We start from the raw sequence: 19,920 nt of genomic DNA, 5'->3' as shown, positions 1-19,920 counted from the left end.
GATGGGACAAAGTAGAGAAACAAACAAAAATAAACAACCAAAGTCAACTAAAACAAAAATATCTGTTTTGTAATTGTTAATTGCAAAAATTAAATAAAAAATAACTCCAGAGACACATTAATAGAGGAAAAGCAGCTGTATGTGTAATTATGAAAAATCAAAGAAATTGTATAAACATTAAAATGATAAAATATTATATAAATTGCTAAAACCACAACACAAAATATAATGAAGTTATTACTTTGTCATGATATATAATATTATATTCATTTTCTATTATATTAATGCTGGATATTTTACTTTATTTTACATAATAAAAAACAGAAAAGTCATTTCTTTTTGTAGTTTAGTTTCTTCTTAGCTGTCATTTAGGTAGATGGAGTAAAACTGAGTAAAATACGTGGATTTACAGCATCAGTAACAATTTGTTATATTTCTTTTTAACTAAAAGGTGAGCATAACTGGTTTCATTTTACTTCATTAGCCTTTTGAAGCTGTTTTTACAATGTTCCAAAGTACTGTATCAGATTCCTGTGTATTAAAGCAGTTATAGAGGCTCATTTAGTGAACTCCATTTCCCAGAATGCTCTGCTTTTGGTTGCACGTGTCAACGCTGCCAGCGGACCGGACCGAACGTCACATTCCTGCATTCTCTTTTTTCCTCCGTCGGAGTTAACAGCGGACAGCTAATCCTCTTTCCTCCCCCCGGTTCTCTTGAACAAACACACCCATGACACGGCGGGTTTGATCTCAGGGGGAGGCCCCGGGTTCTCCAGAAGTTAGAGTCTCACTTCGGGTAAGAATTTGTCCAATTTTAACGCCGTTTTAAAGCCACATTTCATCTGGAGTTCTCTGACCGTGGAAAGCAGGGAGCAGTTAAGAAACTGCATTGGCATTGGCTGCGTGTTTATATATATATATATATATATATATATATATATATATATATAAGTTTGGGCCTTTTCTCCCATTCTGCTGCACCTGTTGGCGTTTTACTGTTGACAGAGGGCGCTTTGAGTCCCGAATTTGTGGCCTGTTGTTTATTGTTGTACCTAATCGCTAATGTTAGCTAGCTGGTTAGCCGCAAAACCTTGCGTCACCATTGTTACCGGGTGATCCTCGCGCAGAGACAGCGGGCAGGGCGTGGAGCTGTCTCCAGATGTTGGGTTTGTTATTGTGCCGTGGACCTTTTGTGTGCACTAGGTTTTAGTAACTAGCGTCCTGTCGGGTGGGATGCAGCCTTGGGCTACAAACCATAGCACATGGGTGTGGTTAAAATGTGCTAAACATGAAAACCTGTGGCTGATGTAAACATGGGCTCACTATAGTCACGTGTTATTCCCCTTTCAGGAGCAGTCTGATTTACTTGCATGACACATTTGATGGGATGTAGTCGTTTTGGTGTGAAGGAGCTGCTTTTGACCCTAAAAGCAAAAGAGAGGCTCACACCTACCACTGTTACTGCAGGAAGACACAGTAACTACTAACCTAATATATTGTACTTCTACTTGTAGGGGTTATTTGTTATGACCTTTTACAAAATAAAACAAGTGGAGCACAGCTACTTAGGTGTCTAGTTTGCTTAATAATATGAGACAGAATGTGAAACAGAATGACTCCAAACTATGTTGTTTGTATTCTGGCTCCCTGCTTTGCTCTTTTATCCTAATAGTCGGCTAATTACATTCAATTGCTTTCTTTTTGCCCAGTAACAGTATCCAAATGACTATTCTGTTTGTAGAAGTCCTGAGTGTTAGTTTTTAGGTTAAATCGAGTTCAGTTTTGCTCCTAACATTCCTGACATTTCTGCTGTTTAAGGACTGATTGCATCAGTCGTAACTTTGTTGATTTAGAGGAATCTTTGTGTGCTGTCACAAGACTAAAACCCATCTAACTCTACCGACAGTTAGATGGTAGAGTTAGAGCAAGACCAGTTTTGTTTAGGCCTTAAAAAGTGTTACTACTAATAAAAGTCTGTGTTTGTCGCAGCCCCTAATCACAATTTTTGCCTTTGCTCAGACCTCTTTTTTTTCAATCCATCTGACATGATATTTTGTCAGATAGCTAAACAATGTCGTGCCTCAGCTGAAGCCATGTGCTTATTTATTAGCCTGTCAGTCTGTAAATCAGGTTCAGCCAGTGTAGTAAATAACAGGGTTTGTACATTTCTAACACCACAGTTCCTCAACACCTTGGTCTCAGAGTTATTTACTGAACAATAAAGGCAAAATATGGAACAAGTAACACAGCATTACAAGATCGGAAGACATGTATCCCATTGCTATCATTTGCATACAGCATATTTCTGAAACAGATACTTCAGCTTTGCATATTTTTTAGCAGCTGGTGAAGATTCTCAGTCATTCAGAGTGTGGTAATCTGAGCGTGTTTGATCGAGCGCAACTGGACTTCTCTTTGATACGGTTAGGGTTTTCTTGGATGAGAAGCAAAATGTCTCTAAGAACCATAAAGAAGTCCTTTGAGTGAACTCACTCGGATGAGCATCCCTCCTCAGTAGAAATGCTGCATATAAACTAAAAACATAGACTGCTTAGTAATAGAAAACTGTACTGCTGATGTGTAAGCTCAGCCTGGACCAGAATATCGTTCGGACCTTTCACCGGGAGTCGGTGCGTCGTCATCACCCCTCTGATCTGCAGTCCTGGCACACAGGAGTGTCTTTGTTGCCGCTGGTACACGGCTCCTGTGTGCCACCAGGTAGCGCGGAGAGCTGCGACGCACAGTTACTGGTTTGCATGCAGGGATTTTGAGATCGGCGGCACATTACGTGGGAGTAGCCTCCTGAAAACTGGAGCACCCTGAGTCACACTCTGTGTTGCAGAGATCTGTAGCCTCATTTCACAGGAAACCGCTGCTCATTAGGTTGCCCGCGCTGCATGGATGAGTGAGTGGGAAAAGAGAAACGAAGGGGGATTACACAGGGAGATGATTCAGGAGAACAAGCAGCAGTTTATAAAGGTGAGCTATGGAGAGGTGGCCTTCACTTGACAGAGGACCACAGATCGCATATGCTGCTGTTGTCACATTTATGGTTAGGCTTTTCTGCGGCTAAGCTTTTGTCAGCATGCATTAGCTTGTTTAGGCCTGACCAATAAATGGCCACGGAGCTGTAGCAGCCTAGCTTTTGTTGCCCCTCCTTTCGCTGTTATCTGTTGAGCTTTGAGGTTCACCTCCAAACGCGTTGGGAAGCCAGAGAGCAGTTCTGCACTCACTCGTTTGTGTGTGTCAATGTGGACAAAATGTCATTGTTTAGCCACTGTTGCAACAGTTCCACTGTTATTCACATGTCCAGCGCTCTCCTTTTAGGTCACTACAGAGACACAAGAAGACAATGAGGTTATTGTTTTAGACACACATAAGTTCATGCATCCCTCTGACCCCCCGTGTGGCATTTGCAGACTACATGGTGCTGGTTTGTTCTGGTCTGTCCATTTACTCACTACAGCTTGTTAAAATGAATGGGATGCAGATTTAACAGCAAACCTCTGTCTTGTGGAGTTGATTTGTCATATTTATTAGTTTTTTTTAGGTAGAGCATTGCTGCTTTTCTCATCAGTAACTGTATTTTGTGTAAATGCGCCTGTCTAGGTTTTGACTGGTTCTGTGATTTTTTTTTTTTTATTGCAGCTGAGATTTCACAGACTTAAAATGTTAGTCCATCCAGCCTATTAGCAAGCATACAGCATAAACATCAGATACATCTGATTAGTGGAGTCATTAGACCACAGAGTTAAAAGCAGAGAGGGAGCACTTGTCACGTGATCATGTGACTCAATGGACAATCGCCGCCATTATCAAAACGGGAATCAGTTGTCTTGTTGTAGCAGCATTCCTGAGTCGTGTGAATGTTATAACTGCACCAATAAACACAAAAAAAGCATTTGAATATCTTTCCATAGGTAAAAACCCTACAATATACAATTTTGTGAGAATTTAGTCAATTTATCAAGAAAACTACTTTTAAAAAATATTGATCATGTTAAATCTATGTTCACACTGACAATTTCTGGCTTTGCTTTTTATACAGGAAATATATAATGTAACATATAACTTAATCACCAAATTTATGTGCCTAGGCAATATATTGGATATAGAATGAAAGTGCACATATCCTGATTTCCCAGTCTCGATCCTACAACATGTTGTTGTGTTGGTTTTAGTTGTCAAGCATGTTTTACTTTTACACTAGTATTGCTTCTGTATTTGATAAAGATGGCATGTCTCAATCATAACTTACAGGCCTGTATCATGTAGCTGACATGATTTTACATCAGTGTGTTGAATTTTAGGAAGATCTCGTGTATAGCTGAAGACCTACATCATTTCAAAGACTTCTCATTGACTCACATGTGTTTGTTGACATTGCTACCAGTTTGGCGGCCATTTTGGATCCTCCGCGAAATCACAAATTCTGACGCTACCTGTCTGTTTTTAACTCTGTGCATTAGATTCAGCATCTTTTAGTTGTCATGGCTTTAAAACTTTTCTAAATGATAAACTCTTATGTGACTTTAAGCCATCCAGTAGTAGAGCAGATTAGTTGAATTATGCAGCTCTGCCTGCATGGGCTAAGAACATTGAGATGGACTCCTACTGGGGAGACAGGCTCTTATGTTGGGTTCTTTTTGGATTGTAAGGATTAGTAATCATTAAAACCTGTAAATCACTGGTGGATTAGGCTGCTGTCGTTAGATTATAAATTGTGTTGCCGTGCAGTTTCAGAATAAAAACAATTAGAAGTGAGCATCTTTAAATACACCTGTTCACACTTTGTTTGAAAACTGTCTTCCCACATGTGTCATGAGAGATCACCTGTGATGTAATCTTTGTCATACGATATGCTGAACAGTCGACTATCAGCAGAGTAACAAAGGAGCAACCAGCAGGTCTTCTGATCAGTGTTCTGTTCATACAAACATATAAAATGAAGCTTTTAACCCATGACATTCCCACGAGTAGGACGTTAGCAGTTTGGAAAACATTCCTGTGTTCACAAATTTTTTTAATATATGTAATGCAACATATCATAGGGAAGATTTAAACTAAATACACGCAGGAGATTTTTGAGATTTAGTTCATGTTAGGCATTTTACAGTACAGTAACCACAGCAGCTACTAAATCCTCCTATTAATCCAAAAGGATCATTTGGGATGTTGTGTTTGAGGTTGTTCAGCACAGTCATACATGTATATTAGCTGAGATGACAAAACATCACAGTATGAGCGAATCTGCTCTACTCTGCGGTATCACGGCTCATACGTAGTATTGATTAGTGGCCGTATCTCTGCCCCTCAGACAAAGGAGGACTGTGCTCTCTGGTGCCATGCTGTGGCTGTCTGACCAGTTCAGTTGAGCCTGAGGCACAGACTTCAGCGTGGTCGCCTGAAACCCCAGCTGCTTTGCATTTCACAGTCGCAGAGCGGAATTTACTCTGCAGGCCTACATCAGCCCGTCCGACATACCTCAGCTACAAGGGAAGCCATGTTTTTTAGCGGTAGCGGCCTGCAGCCTGAACTCTAGACACTCGAATCGCATATTTGGCGGCAGGCAGCTCTTTGTTGGAACAGCTGGTACAGTTAAAGAAGGGAGAGTAGAAGGGTGGAGACAGGAAGGAGCAGGGGAGGAGTTTGGGCATTATGGAGAAGGAGACAGAAATGTGGCATTTGGGGAGAAAGTAAGGGAAGTAACAGCACATTTACTATAGTTTTAAAAAACTGCTTCGTCAGCCAAAACCTTTTCCATTTTTACTAGATTTTATTTTTTTTATTTATTATTGTGCTGGCAGTCATTTCTCCACAAATGTAGAATTTGTTCAGGATAAAACTCTGGATTGCTGGTGTAAAGTTGCAAACGCGTTCTGAAAGATACTATTTTTATCAGTGTCTTGTAATCAAAGATGCAGTATTGTTGAGTCATCTGAAGTGTGCGCATTGGGAAGGTGAGACGTGTTTGGTTAATCTGAGATGCCTTGTGATGCTATTCGTGTTCCTGGCTTCTTCGCAGAGCCAGTTTCTTTTGTTTAGTCAGAGATCAGAGGAGCCACCAGCCCGCAGTTCCTTGTACTTGCTTTCTTGTTTCACGTATGCTTAACACAGGAGACTTTCCTTCCTACGGTGTGTCTGGGTCAAATCAAATCCTTGGTTTAATCTTCTCCCAGTCTCCTTTTGCAGTCTGCACCCTACAGGGCGTATGGGACTTACACGAGCAAAGGTCAAACTGGTCTTCCACCAGGACAACACTGATTTAGGCTTTACTTAGAACGAAATAAGTATAAACTAAATCTGGCCTCAGCCAACTCAGAATCATATTAGGAGGCTTGAAGGACTTTGTGACAATTTAGCAGATTACAGCAGGTTTGGAGTGATGTAATACAAAATACTGCAGGACTGAATGAACTGTGAGTCACTTTTCACAGAGAAGAGGTCAGTACTGCGATGATGCAGAATGATGATGTTTACTTTGGATTTTGAACAAACTTATTGATTTATTACTCCTGCAGAGTAATCATATAAAGGCAGAGTTAGAACTATGGGCCGATATCCAGACAAAATGACAAGAAAATTCAATGTCAATCAGTGGAAGGATGAGTAACTGTTGGCAGCTGTTTCCCGTCAGACAGTAACTCTATAATATGTTTCAAGGAGAGCGATAGGACATCTGATGTGCATCTGTTAACCCAGGTGTTTTATTTAGACTACTATTGTCGACCTGATGTTCATTTATCAGTGCAGTAACTTTGAAGGCTCTTAACAAAAAGCAGTTCTGTGAAGTGGTCGCAAAGACCAGTTTGTCTTAAGTTGCCTCTGATAGTTCATAAATCACAGATGGAGCCGACCTTGTTCCGAACAGACATGAGCTTTCAGAAATGAATTGAGCGTTGCAGAACCAAAGGAGGCGTGGAGCAGATCTCAGCTGCGATGATGTATCATTTTCAAAACACAACGAGTTCACTCAGTTTAGAGATTTTCTTTGCGGTTACCTCTAAGTTGCGTCATCATCGATCTTCCCTCCGTAATAAATGTGTCTGTTGTTTAATCCCGCGATCAGGTGGTCAGGTATACCTTACATCGTAACTTCACATTATTGAGCTGCAAAGCCAGCTTACCTTTTCACATGTCGACCGTTTTGTCTCTGCTATCACCTCGCTTCACAGCAGAAAGGTGCATCAGGGGTGGGTTGGCTTTGACCCCCTCGCCGCCTCTTTTCACCGAGGCAGCCAGAAGGTGTCTACGTCCCGACCTGATTTGAACCTTGTCACTCAGCTCTTTTAAGTACAGATTTTTCCTCAGTTACAGTTGGATTGTAAGTGATTGGTTACATGGGGCTTTAAGAAATTTACAATGTGACAACTAAAATGAAACATTACAAGCTTTGCGTGTTTGCCTTAAATTGAACAGAACTGGTTAAATATTCACTGTCAGTGCAAAGAAATACTATAAACTATAAAACTGCCACATGTTGAAGCCTGCAAAATGTTCACTGTCCTCTCTGTGGGACTGTAGATCTGGGTTTAACTGGGTTGACCTGGCATCACTTCCACAGCACAGTCAGATGTGTTTTATTAGCTGAACTGGATTAGTCAGTCGCAGCACCAGATATCCTCTTCGGCTCAAATAAGGCAGATGTTAAATGTTCTGTAGTTCAAGAAAAAAAATCATATTTGTTCATTTTATTCTGAAAAAAGGCCCTCCTGGGTTAAAATGTTGACATTTGTTCGATATTATTTGGTAAAGTGTAAGTGTGTGAGCCTTTATTAAAGTTATAATGACCAAGGACTTCTATCCAAACAGTTTCCATATAAATGATGTTGTCTCTAGAGGCCTGCGTAGTCCGTTTACACTGCAGGCATTAGCAGCAGGTTCTACAATAAGACAAAATTAATTTATTTATATAAACACTGAAAGTCAAGTGTTTTTCACTGATTAGTTTGGAGCTCTATGCTTTTCCTACTACTGACTATCACATGGTGTTTCATAAGCATTGGTGGCTCTGATTTCTTGAGTTGTTGTTTGTTTGTTTGTTTGTTTAATGTCCGCCACCAAAGGCAGAAAAGCAGTAATGTTTTTAGCTGTGTCTGTTTTTCTGTAGCATTAGCAGAATATCTCATGCAACAGTGGACTCATTTTAATGAGACTTTCAGAAAGTAATGACTGGATGTACATCTATGACTGATAAACTTTTGGAGTCAATTTGTTTGAGATGGCCACCACAGCTCCCTTAGGAAACACAAAAATTGGTATAACTCAGTCAATTCTGCAGATATTAAGGTAAAATTTGGTGTGATAGTAGCTTAGAGTGTTAGGATTGAGCGAGGTGAACCCAGTACGCAAAATAAAACTAATTTATTTACAAAAGAATTAGCCCAGGTGAATGGTGACACAGGAAAACACAGAAAGCCAAATGACACAGGGGCTTAACTAAACACAAGATGAACAAGAAACAACACAGAAAAACTCAAATCATGACATAGAGTCGTTCCCAACACATACTCTGAGCACTACACATTGTCCAATAACTATTGCAATCAACCATTGTTGGATTTTAGTACCAGTTCAGTATCAGTTGCCTTGATGAATCAGTGTCAGCCTTTGAAAAAACCGAATTGACTAAAAACAGCATTATTCTGAAAGGTTTCAAGATTTTCAAGTAAAAGTGGAGCTCTCTGAAAAAATGTACCTAAGCAGTATCCTACAGCTGATAGGCTGAGTCTGCCAGGTGTTGATGATCCATCCCTCTAACCATCAGTTTTATGTTAAAATAATTAGACTTATGCAGATACACTTGTATGTTTCCATAAAAGAGCATGCTATCTTCATGTTTTGACTCAGTTATTTTTACTGTTTCAGAGTAGTTTTTTGCGATTAGATTGCCCTTTTCAGTTTCACTAAAGAGTGCGTTTAAACAGCCTTTTTAATTATAGCACGTAATCGTAAGTAGTAAAATGAACATTTTGACAAAACAGCAACAACACTTTCTGCTAAAGGTGACGCTGTATGAAATGCATAATGTACTTGAATCAATATAAATGTCTGAGTTTGAGTTGTTTTTGATGGTAGAAATGTTGCTGTGGATTGAGCCCTGTGCTGGGCAGCTCAGTAAAAGATCTGTTGTGTTGAAAGTTCTGTATCCTTTTACATTAGCTGCAAATCGCCAGGCTAATCAAAGCCTTTGGGTTAAAATGTGAATAGATCCCACTGTAATATTGACATAGATGGATTATACCGCAGACTCAAGGTAAGATTACAGATTACTTGAGGACATGATGACCTGATGTCGGCAGTGTGGAGATGAGTCGGTGGGAAGAACATGAGGTGCTAAAATCACCTTGAGGAGGAAACAAATTGAAGTTACAATCTCTTTTAACTCAACAAAAAGCTAAATCTGTGATATAGTTTAGTACTGAAGCACTGAAACATGATTATCACAGCTGCACGCAAGAATGAGCAGCTGTAAAAAGATAGTTTCATAGGTTTAATAACATACTATTGCACACAGAGCAACTATTTGCAAAATCCTGCTTGAACAGTACCAAGAAAAGAAAAGCCACTCTTCCTGATACCGTCAGAAGATCTGCAGCCCTGCAGCCTGAACCAAAACAAAGTGTGGCTGACTCGTTGGCTCTCCGATAAGTTCCCAGGGCTCAGCAGATAGCATTCTGCGTGCTCCAGCCATAAATCCTCTTTGCATGGCTGGTGATAAAGCCACGATGTAAAGGAGATTAGTAGCAACAGACAGACAGGCAGGAAGGCACTTCACTGTTGGCCAGGAGTCAGGTGACTCTAACAGGAGAAACAAACACAGAGAAGGCAAGGCAGTGGTAGAAATACAATCAGTGAAATGAGCATTGACGGGTGTGTGAACCACAAACTGATAAGTAAAAGGTTTATTTTTTTATTTATTGAAATCTGAGTGCCTGCTGGAACTTCCTCAAGGGCATTTTGTTAAGGGTAAGCATTGCTAATAAAGATGTTTGCTGACAGGTGGGATGTCTATTAGGTTTGAATGTTGTGACAGAAAGAAATTCTGTTTACTCCTTAATAATTCATTTAACACCTTGGCTGCATTGGAGACTAATTGAATGATTATCAGAGTTTAATTGATTGCTTTGACGTGTTAGTCTTTTGTTCACCCTTGATATTGTCTCGATGCAGCAGGTCTGATGGAATCACAAGTGCTAGCACGGAAGCTGCTTCTCATGCCGAGCTGCTCTCTCTCTCTCTCTCTCCATCTTCATTCTCTCCTCCGTTCAGGTCACTTTCCTCCCCCTCCTCACCGTCACAGCAACGGTTGCCATGGAGAACTCGTCAGTGGCATCTGCATCGTCCGAGGCCGGGAGCACGCGCTCGCAGGAGATCGAAGAGCTGGAGCGCTTCATCGACAGCTACGTGCTGGAGTATCAGGTGCAGGGGATCCTGGGAGACAAAGCAGATGAAGACTTGGACTTGGACAGTGGTAGCAAAGAAGCACAGGTTTGAGCCTAATTTTCATTTATTGCTCCTGTGTCTGCTTGCAGCTGGTATGTGTATACCAAAACAAACCGGAGGATTACAGCCTGCTTTCAGACAGCTACCCATATTGTTTTTAACCTGCATATAAATTCAGTGCTATTAGCAAGTTTATCCGCTTTCTGTTCATGATCAAATGTTCACCAGTCTGGATGTAAAACAACAACATGTAGAATAAGAGTCAGCACATACCTGCGTAAAGGTGTGATCACGAACTGCAGAGGACATCTTATCCTCCGTGTACTGATGTGTTTTCTCAGTTAACACTCAGTAAATTAGAAAAAGAAAATAACTTGATCCTTTTTCTCCTCCAGTGGACGGATAACTGCACTGACAAGAGAGATGGTAGTTGGACGTCATCACAAGGAAGAGGCTCCTCTAAACCTGTAAGTGGGATTCTCACTGTTTAGGTTCTGCTTATCTCAAAATGTTTGTTGTTTTGATTAAAAAATTGAATTAAAAATTCTCAGCCTAGTATGAGATAAGTTTACAAGTCTTCTTAAGGCTGCACCCCATCTTTTCTTTGCAAATCACAAGCCATGAGTACAAATGAAACATATTTCAGGAACTTTATTTTCATAAGAGACATTCTGTTTTTATTTAGCAATGACTTGCGCGCAGATTTTTTAAAAGCAACAAATGTTCTGTTAAACTAAACCACTTATTGCTGGTTTTTTTTTTTATTGAAATTTGTTAGTATTAGCACAATTTTAAGTATTTCACCATTTGAATTGTTGATATTTTAATATTTCACCATGCATTAGGAGAGTTTTTAGATAGAAAAAATGTGATTAGCTGTTATTTGCTTTATTTTAGATTGTTTAAATGTGCTAACATTACTTGGAAATTTTGTGTTTGTTTTTATTTTTTACATTTTTTTCAGGAGTTAATTAAGTTTTTCTGTCTGACTGACACGTGTTATTTGTCTCTCTCTCACCACTGCAGGACGAATGGGAACACAGCAGTAACGGCAGTACAGGGTCCAGGCCCAGTTCTGGGTCCAGGCCTGGGTCCGGCTCACGCTCCGGCAGCAGGGGCCGAAACAACCAGTTCAAATCTTTGGCAAAGGTACAGAATGTTGTTCACGCTTACAATTCCAGCACCCCGTTCACGTCTGAAGATCAGATCTGTAGATGGTGGAAACCTCTGCTGACAGTTTCTCTTTTCACTTTATGAGTTCAGGATTCATCGTCTTTGGAGCTTCATTTAGATTAAGGACCATAAATGATGCTCAATTTGTTTCTGTTTTGTTTGCGTCTGATTTTTACCCCTTACCATTCAGCTTTAGTTCTATCGTGGTGTTAAGGTAGTAGCTGCGCTGACAGAACTCATGATGTTTCTCTGTGTTCATGTTCTGTTCTGTCCTAGAATGGGAACAGAGATGGCTCCTTTGACATCTTGGGGACAGATATTTGGGCTGCAAACACTATGGACTCATGTGGGTAGGTACTTTATTGTCTCTCACACTTATTATGCTGAGCTGTCTAGATTCCAAACATTGTTTCTGAAGCATTATTTGGTAAATATAAGCAATATGTCTGACAGCTGTTGGCTGTTCTTCTCAGACTTTGTAATAAGTTACTGTTATGTACAGTAGTCCAAAGCACTATTGGCTTTTATTTTCAAGACTATCTGCAGGCAAATGTTGTTTTTTAATTGTAGTAATAAATGTCAGACTAAAATAACTTAAAATCAAGTGACTGCACTGTCGCTGTGTTTATTACATCAAAAGAAGAACTTTAAAGAATTTTAAGTCTCAAATAATTGAAAACCCCAGAAAACCTTTCCAAATCAGCTTGTCTGTAAGAACATGACTTTCCCAACATGAGTCAGATGTAAAACTGAACAGAAGGATGAAAGAAAAGCAGCGAATAAATAAAAACAGAGAAAAAGCTAGTTGCCATGGCGACACGCACAGCAGCTTCACCTAACTACGTTTCGGCCACGTTTGCACATCTGAGCGACGCGGCCAGGGGAAGTATCATCTAACACACAGTGATGGTATTAATTACATCATTTCTGCACTTTTAATTAAGTCCGAGTGGTAAAAATGGTTCAGCAGAGGCTTTTTGCACACCTCATCAACAAGCTAATATGTTGGATTAACTAGATTTCTTTCAAATACACACAGTTCTAATGTTTCAAAATGGTTGCTTCTCATTTTCACGTTAAATATAAGGCTGACAAAAACTGCTGTAATGCAAGGTGAGAGCTTTTTATTTTAGCACTTTTAGCATTCAAAAAAAGTTTTATCCAAGTAAAGGACACAGATGTTGAATGTCATCTTTAACTCTTTTATAATTTTCCTGCTTCTTTTGTTCGTGCACTAAATACGCCGTGTTGGTTATTTTACTGTAGAGGTGCAGGTTGGGATGTGCAGCCAGAGAAGCTGGACTTCAGCCATTTTCACAGGAAAAACTTCAGAGGAACGCCAAAGCCCCTTCCACACATTGACAGAGAGGGGTAAGATTTCTCCTTTTTTTCCTGGATATCTGTAGGGTGTGGATGTGCTGGTGTTGACTTGCTCAGTCCATCACTTTGCTTTGATTGCTGTGGTACAAATTATACTCTTTTCTTTCAGTATGAACAAAAACAAGTTTGCTGAGGATGACGGGATAGACATGAATGACCTGGAGAGGTTCCTACCTCATCTGCATTCTGTAAGTTAGCAATTTCTTTCTTGTGTTACAAATAAAAACACCTATTTGACTGCAGTGACAGACTCCTTACTGGGGACCTCCTTTAGTTGTTGGAGGGTGACCCCTGGTGGTGTAAAAATATGTAACATCCACTGAACAGCAATCAATCAGCTTAATGTAATGACATAAATGAAAACATAACTCAGCAATGCTTTTCTTTTTCTCTTAATGAAAAACATGTTGATCTAATTTTTTAATTAAATAAAACTAACTGTTTATAAATCAACCTTTGGTCACAAGTTACCTACTTGTCAGCTGTTTGAGTTGTAATGTGATACTCTACCTCCCTCTAATGGCTACATATAAGTATGACATTTAAAACCTGAGCCTGTTAAATTCGTCAGTTATTTTAAGACATTTTTTTTCCCCCAAATCTCACATCTCAAAGATATGCCTTCTAGATTTAATTTCACTAGTAATAAGTGTTTGTCTTTATATTAAAGCCCTTCATGAAGTGTCTCCGTTACAAAAATTCATATCCCCTTTAAGTGTGCAAATGTGTTTGTTGTTGTAGCTGCGGTGCGGGGTAATTTGCATTTCTGGTCACCTTCTATGAGCTGAAAACTTAATGCTGGTAGGACGACTAATAAATGTCTGGCTAAAGTATTTGGGACACTGAGCGGTGCCTAAATAAGGATGTGAGTTCTTTCAGTTCATACTGTATGTCCTGCAGTCTACAAGGTGTATACAGGAACAGCTTCCTGATTTCATTACACCGAACCTCTGTGATGTGTTTGGCTTTGACTGGGTGGAATTGATTTTGCAGCTGTGTAAACCATGACAGAGTCCAGGGCATGAAGCCTTGTGTTTCTGAGGTGGCAGAGTTCACAGTTTGTTACCCGTGTCACCATCGCTCTTCCTGCCCTGCTTTCTGAGCCAAAACGTCTTGCCTCTTTCATAGTGGCTGAGCTCCAGTGTCTTCCTCTTTCCTTCCCCTCCTGGCCTTTGAGCCGAGCACGTTATGCCTTTCACAGTCTTTCAGCCAGTCTAGTTTCACTACCAGGATGGCCTGCTTACTGAATAGTCTCAACGCCAAAATCGCCACTTCAGTTTATTCCATTAGAACCACAAGTAAGATCCTGACCCTGTCTGTCTGCTGTTTGGGATTGGATACGTGTTGAGTCAGGGACACAATAAGGTCAGAGATACAGAGGTGGACACAGGGTATCAGGGTTTTGTTTTTTTCCTGACATTCTTCAGCTCCCCCCCGAGTTAGGCTGCCTATATCCAATCGTCGTTTCACACTTTGACTCCTGAGAATCATGCATGTCATGCCTTGGCAAGTTTATCTCAATTTTCTACCCTGTGTAGTCATGGAGGAGTTATGCCTTGTTGTATTTTATTTTAATGAGGCCATCCGCTAACAGTTTCCTGTACCCTGTGGGTGTTAACAAGCACTAGTGTCAAATGAATAAAATACACAATTACAGAGCTTTTGTTTCAACATGTAATGGGAGCATAAGTGATGCACAAACTGTTGCAGCTGTTATATATATCCAAAAGTATTTGCTCACCTCTCTTCACACACATGAACTTGAACTTGAGTGCCATCCCATTCTTAATCCATAAGGTTTAATATGATGTTGACCCACTCTTTGCTGCTATGACAGCTTCAACTCTTCTGGGAAGATTTTTTCCACAGGTTTAGGAGTGTTTATGGGAATTTTTGACCGTTCTTCCAGAAGCCCATCTGTGAGTTCAGACACTGATGTTGGACAGAAGGCCTGGCTCACAGTCTCTGCTCTGATTCATCCCAAAGGTGTTCTGTCAGGTTGAGGTCAGGATTCTGTGCAGACCAGTCAAGTTCTTCCACACCATCCACAGCATCCACTGAGCCCACTCTGTAATTTTACATGGCTGCATTGTTTTTATTCCCAATTACTTCCACTTTGTTATAATAACCACTAACAGTTGACTGTGGAATATTTAATAGTGAGGAGATTTCTCGACTGGACTTATTGCACAGATAGCATCCTATCACTGCACCACGCTGGAATTCACTGAGCCCCTGAGAGCGACCCATTCTTTCACTAATGTTTGTAGAAGCAGACTTTATGCCTAGCTGCTTGACTTTATACACCTGTGACCTTGGAGGTGATTGGATCACCTGAATTCAAGGATTTGGATGGGTGAGGGAATACTTTTGGCAGTATAATGTATATACTTACAATGTATATGTGCTCCGTCACAAAACAGCTTCATTAGTGTGCTTCACGTTCAAATTGTTTGAAATTAGTAAAGTGTGGCAACAGCAGCACAATAATATGCATAAAAATGTCATCCCACATGCAGTTGCCTCAGAGTTATCACTTCCAGATACTGAATGGAGGAACTTCATCATATCAGCGTCTGCATTCCACACTTCGCACTAACATTCACTTCCCTTTTTCCAGGAGCCAGAATAGACACACAAATAGCCCTGGGATGTATAAAACATCCCATTTGTGTGTGTGCGTGTGTGTGTGTGTGTTGTAGGTGGGTGTGCGAGCAGCTCTGTGAGAAAGGGCTTCCTCCCTTTGCTCTCAGATTTGTTGGACCTCATGCGGCCTCCCTGGAATGTTAACCTACACACACAATAACCCTGCTTCCACGTCCGATGTCAGGTTGTAATGACAGAAGCATCCAGGGGTCAGAGAGCAAGTATTTGATCTGTGGATTCATGCCATGTAGGAGATGCAAGAAAGAAATGCAGCTAGAACACCAGGACTGTCCGGTTTATTTTTAACAAACGCACAAATGTTCATCAGTATTGACAAAATAATTATTTATGACTTTTTGTACTCGTATTTTCCTTGAATTATTATACAATAAGTTGATGATTTTTGTTTTTGTAGTTAATTTTTGAAGTTTTCAAAGTAGGTTTTGATTTATTAACAAAACAAAGATGGCTAAAGCCTTTCTTAAAGTTTATGTACACGTCAACAAAGCCTTGCAAAAAAACAACAAGAAAAACTGCAAAAAAGAATCAATGATTTATGTTTGTCTTTTCACACTGAATCCTACTCACCCATGTAGTTACACATTTAAGAAGAATCAGTGAGCTCATCTCAGCTTTTTATAAAATTCAGCTATTTTAAAAGGGTTTATTTAGATTTCAACCACATAGTCAGTAACTGAGGTGGAAAAAATAAAACTCACAGGACTTCTTGATCCCAGATTTATGATCTCAGTTTAAGGTAAAGGTAGATATATTTCTAGCAGTGAGCACAATGGCAATCAAACATGTGCCCTTAATAGGCTTTCACTAGCCATTGTGACAATTACTGGTGGAAAAGAGATTTCTCTAAGGGAGGCCAGGGCTAAAAGAGTGTAACTCCGTTAACTTCTGTCATGAGTTACGACTTTCTAAAACAAGCTTTGAAGTCTATTTATCACCACATATTTTGTATTTTTTCAGGAATGCACAAATTATCTTTAAGGCTGTCTAAACAGTTCTTGTCCTCTACAAATTTCTGTTTATATTTTCCCTCCTGCACCCCTCTTTTTATGGTACCTACTGTAGGACGGGTGTCCCTGCTGTTCGGCTCGTGAACATGATGGTGTCAGGATGACTAAAGTACTATATTATACGTTTATGTTCACACTCTCAACACTTATGGTATTTTAAATGCGTTTTACATTTAATTTGAGGAGAAAAATGAGAACTGTTTATTTAAAAATGGTGTAAAAAAAAAAGGGTTGGTGTAAATTAAAACTGACGTGCGTGTGATAAGTGTTTCACCCTTCAGTGCCGTGTGCAGATTAAAGTCCTGACTAACACCAGCTTGAGTCTTGATATTCTCACTGGTGGGAGTTGACATCTGCAGTCAAGTGTTTCTATACAGCTGGTATGACTGCGCCGTGACCAGTCTTATTAACATATGAAGAAGAAGTCTGGCACATAACAGCCATATTTTTCATGTAACACTTTTTTTGTGAAGGATTTAGCAAATCAGATGAATGATTTTGGGTCATGATTGGATTAAAACCACTGAGCTTTTGGTGTGATGTTCTTAAATGTTGAATCAGATGGCTCACGACAACAACCAAGGACTTATGTGAGAGATAATAGTCATAACGCTCGGCTAAGAAAGCCAAATTTGGACTGATTCCTTCAGTGTTTTGGTTTCATGCAGCCAGTGAGACATTATTCAATATGCCATGAAAAAAACGGAGGGCACCAGGGGATGGAGCAGAAGGATAGAGCGAGACTTGGAGGAGAAGGAAAAGGAGAAAGTGGCTAGTCTCTGAGGAAATATCCGGTCCCTGGTGTGTGAACAAAGCCATGCGACTGGGGAACAAAGCAGGAGGCTAGGGCTGAGATATAACAGACTGGTTGGCCCCTCTGTCTGGGAGTGTACGTGCTGCAGAGCAGGACTTCGGTTGGGAAGCGACACTGGGGGGGGGGTGTTTTGGTGGTCTTGTCTGTCAGCTGTCAGTTTGTCTGGAACCTGGATAATTATGCTCAGAGCACTTTTAAACATTTACAGTCCCCGTATGGTCAAACTCACGTAAATCTGTCACCGTCATGCCTTTTTCTACAGTTTGGTACCTTGTGGAGCTTTTCTTTTTCCTATCTGCTGTTTCCTTTTTCCTGCTCTCTTCTGACCATCACCACTAACGTTACGCTCTGCCCTCCTCCCTCTTCTCCTTGTGCTGTCCTTCACTCCTCCCTTCCATCCTTCAAACTCTGGTAGGCAGCAGAAGAAAACCCAGGGGGTCATGGTAACCAGTAGCCCCCTCCTTGTTGCTGCTTCCTGCTATTGTCCCTGCTTCTGCTACTTATTGGCTCCTACACTTTATTAACCGCTCACATACTGGCCTAATCACCACGCCGCATTGTTCTTCTGTGGGCTCCGTGCCTGAGAGAAACTCTGCAGACCTGAGTACATGCATGTAAGCAGGATACCTCAGGGGAAGTGTCTCACGAGTTGCACAGAAGTATTTAGTAATAGCTGATTAGTAAAAGTCGGATTATGTAAATATACAGGAAAGAAAGCAACATAAACCAGTGGTTTTACTGGATTTGTGAAATCAGACTCTATTTTTTCTCCTTTTAAAAAAAAGAAATGTGGAACTTTTCCAAATATGCTTTAAAACAATACTGATGTGCCCATACCTGCATAAGAACAGAGCTTGTCCTCTTGCTAAAACTTATCCTCCAAAACAAAAAAGACTCAACTGTTAAGAGATAAAGCCCCAAACACTCAACACTCACTGCAAACCACGGCTCATCTAAGCTACAACAGCTTCACAAATCCATGTGTATTTCATACAAATCCCCCCCTTATTTCCCCACCAGGTTTATGTAAATAGATTTCTAAACTAATCACTGTTAGGTTGACATGGTAAGCTCTGCAAAAACAAGTGGTTCATTTTCAGAAATTCTATATCCAGAACCTTGGAAGGAAGTCTGGACAATGTACTGCTGAATTGTAAAAACAGCTCATCTATGGTAATCACACCCAGATAAATAGGATTCCCATGTATGTACAACTTTACAGCACGTCCAGTCCAAGCTCCAAAGACTGATCCAGCATGCAAAGACATTTCATATTTATTAATTAGTTAGTTTAGGAAAACAAAAAGTCAAACACGTAAGAAGCATTTTGTTGAGCAGGCACCCCATGTTCGGTGGTTGAACGTTATTATTGCCTCACTGCATAATATCCAAACAAGGAACTTGGTGCTAAAAATACTTATTTATAAAAAAGTTGCTTTTTGTTGCAATTGGGTTAAGTCAGTTTTTTTTCCTTTGCAGTCTCAAAAAGCATTGAGTTTAAAAAAAAACAAAAGTATTTTAGTATTTCTGAGCAGCACTAGAGTATGTTAGGTGACAGTTTTGCTGTTTATTATATTTAGGAGTATTTGAATCAATATGACCATCGTCAAATCAGATAACATTGTAACAAAGAACCAGGCGGTGCTGATTTACTGATTTAATTTTGACGAATCAAAGGTACGTAACATATATATGTTTAAAGGGAAAAAGGCAGCAAATCCAAATGTGGCTCGTTTTTTATGATCTGTAAATGAGTCCTTGCTTATATCTAGAGTCTGCAGCTGGTGCCTGCCCAAAGCACAACCAGAGGAGCTTTAGAGCTCTCGCAGTCAGATTCAGCAGGTGATCTGTGATAAGAAGCTAAGACTCGAGGTCCCGATGTCGGTGTCTTGGTTAATAAGCAACCGGAGGCCGGAGATGCCGACGGATGGACGGGTACATCCGAGGACTTGGTGGTGTGGCAACAGGAAATGGAGCCGCCGTGAGCTTAACGTGTCAAACGGTGAAAAACATTGAAAGTCCTGCAGTGCCGTATAGAAAAGTAAGCATTGCTGCTGCAGCAGGCTTCATACAGACTTCAGTCATAACATCCTCTGCTCATCTCATGCTTTGTGTCAGCATGCGGTCTGGTTTCAATTAGTCTGACTAAAAAGAAAGCCTTGGCTTTAATTTGTGTTTTAACAAGTCGTTTCATACCTGCGCCTAATAAATTAAAGCGTTTTTATCTCTGTGCTGTATTTCCCAGCCAGTAAGAAAGGCTACATCTAGTCTCTTTATAGACGCAGACGGGAGCATTATTTATTCTGGCTTGATATCAACGACTGCCTTTCTGCCTTTCTGCTCCCTCGCTGTATTTTCTCGTACGTGCTCGCTATCTTGTATTCGCAGTTGCTCTTCTAGTCATTCCTGCTCCCGCTCTCTCCTCTGCTCTCA

General features: G+C 40.3%; 1 protein-coding gene across 3 annotated transcripts in view; it reads left to right on the top strand.

The window, feature by feature from the left end:
• Positions 1-640: 640 nt before the first annotated feature.
• The window catches only part of ctif (CBP80/20-dependent translation initiation factor), a 40,788-nt gene continuing 21,508 nt past the window's right edge, over positions 641-19,920 (top strand). For all 3 annotated transcript variants that reach the window (XM_017407601.3, XM_017407600.3, XM_017407598.3), the window contains exons 1-7: positions 641-796; positions 10,273-10,491; positions 10,842-10,913; positions 11,473-11,595; positions 11,896-11,969; positions 12,886-12,990; positions 13,109-13,187. In XM_017407601.3, the coding sequence (XP_017263090.1) occupies positions 10,315-10,491; positions 10,842-10,913; positions 11,473-11,595; positions 11,896-11,969; positions 12,886-12,990; positions 13,109-13,187 (630 nt within the window). In that variant the 5' untranslated portion in view covers positions 641-796; positions 10,273-10,314. The remainder of the gene's footprint in view (positions 797-10,272; positions 10,492-10,841; positions 10,914-11,472; positions 11,596-11,895; positions 11,970-12,885; positions 12,991-13,108; positions 13,188-19,920) is intronic.

Source organism: Kryptolebias marmoratus, linkage group LG14 (assembly GCF_001649575.2).
Source record: "Kryptolebias marmoratus isolate JLee-2015 linkage group LG14, ASM164957v2, whole genome shotgun sequence".
NCBI lineage: Eukaryota > Metazoa > Chordata > Actinopteri > Cyprinodontiformes > Rivulidae > Kryptolebias > Kryptolebias marmoratus.
This window is presented reverse-complemented; position numbering and strand designations above follow the sequence as displayed.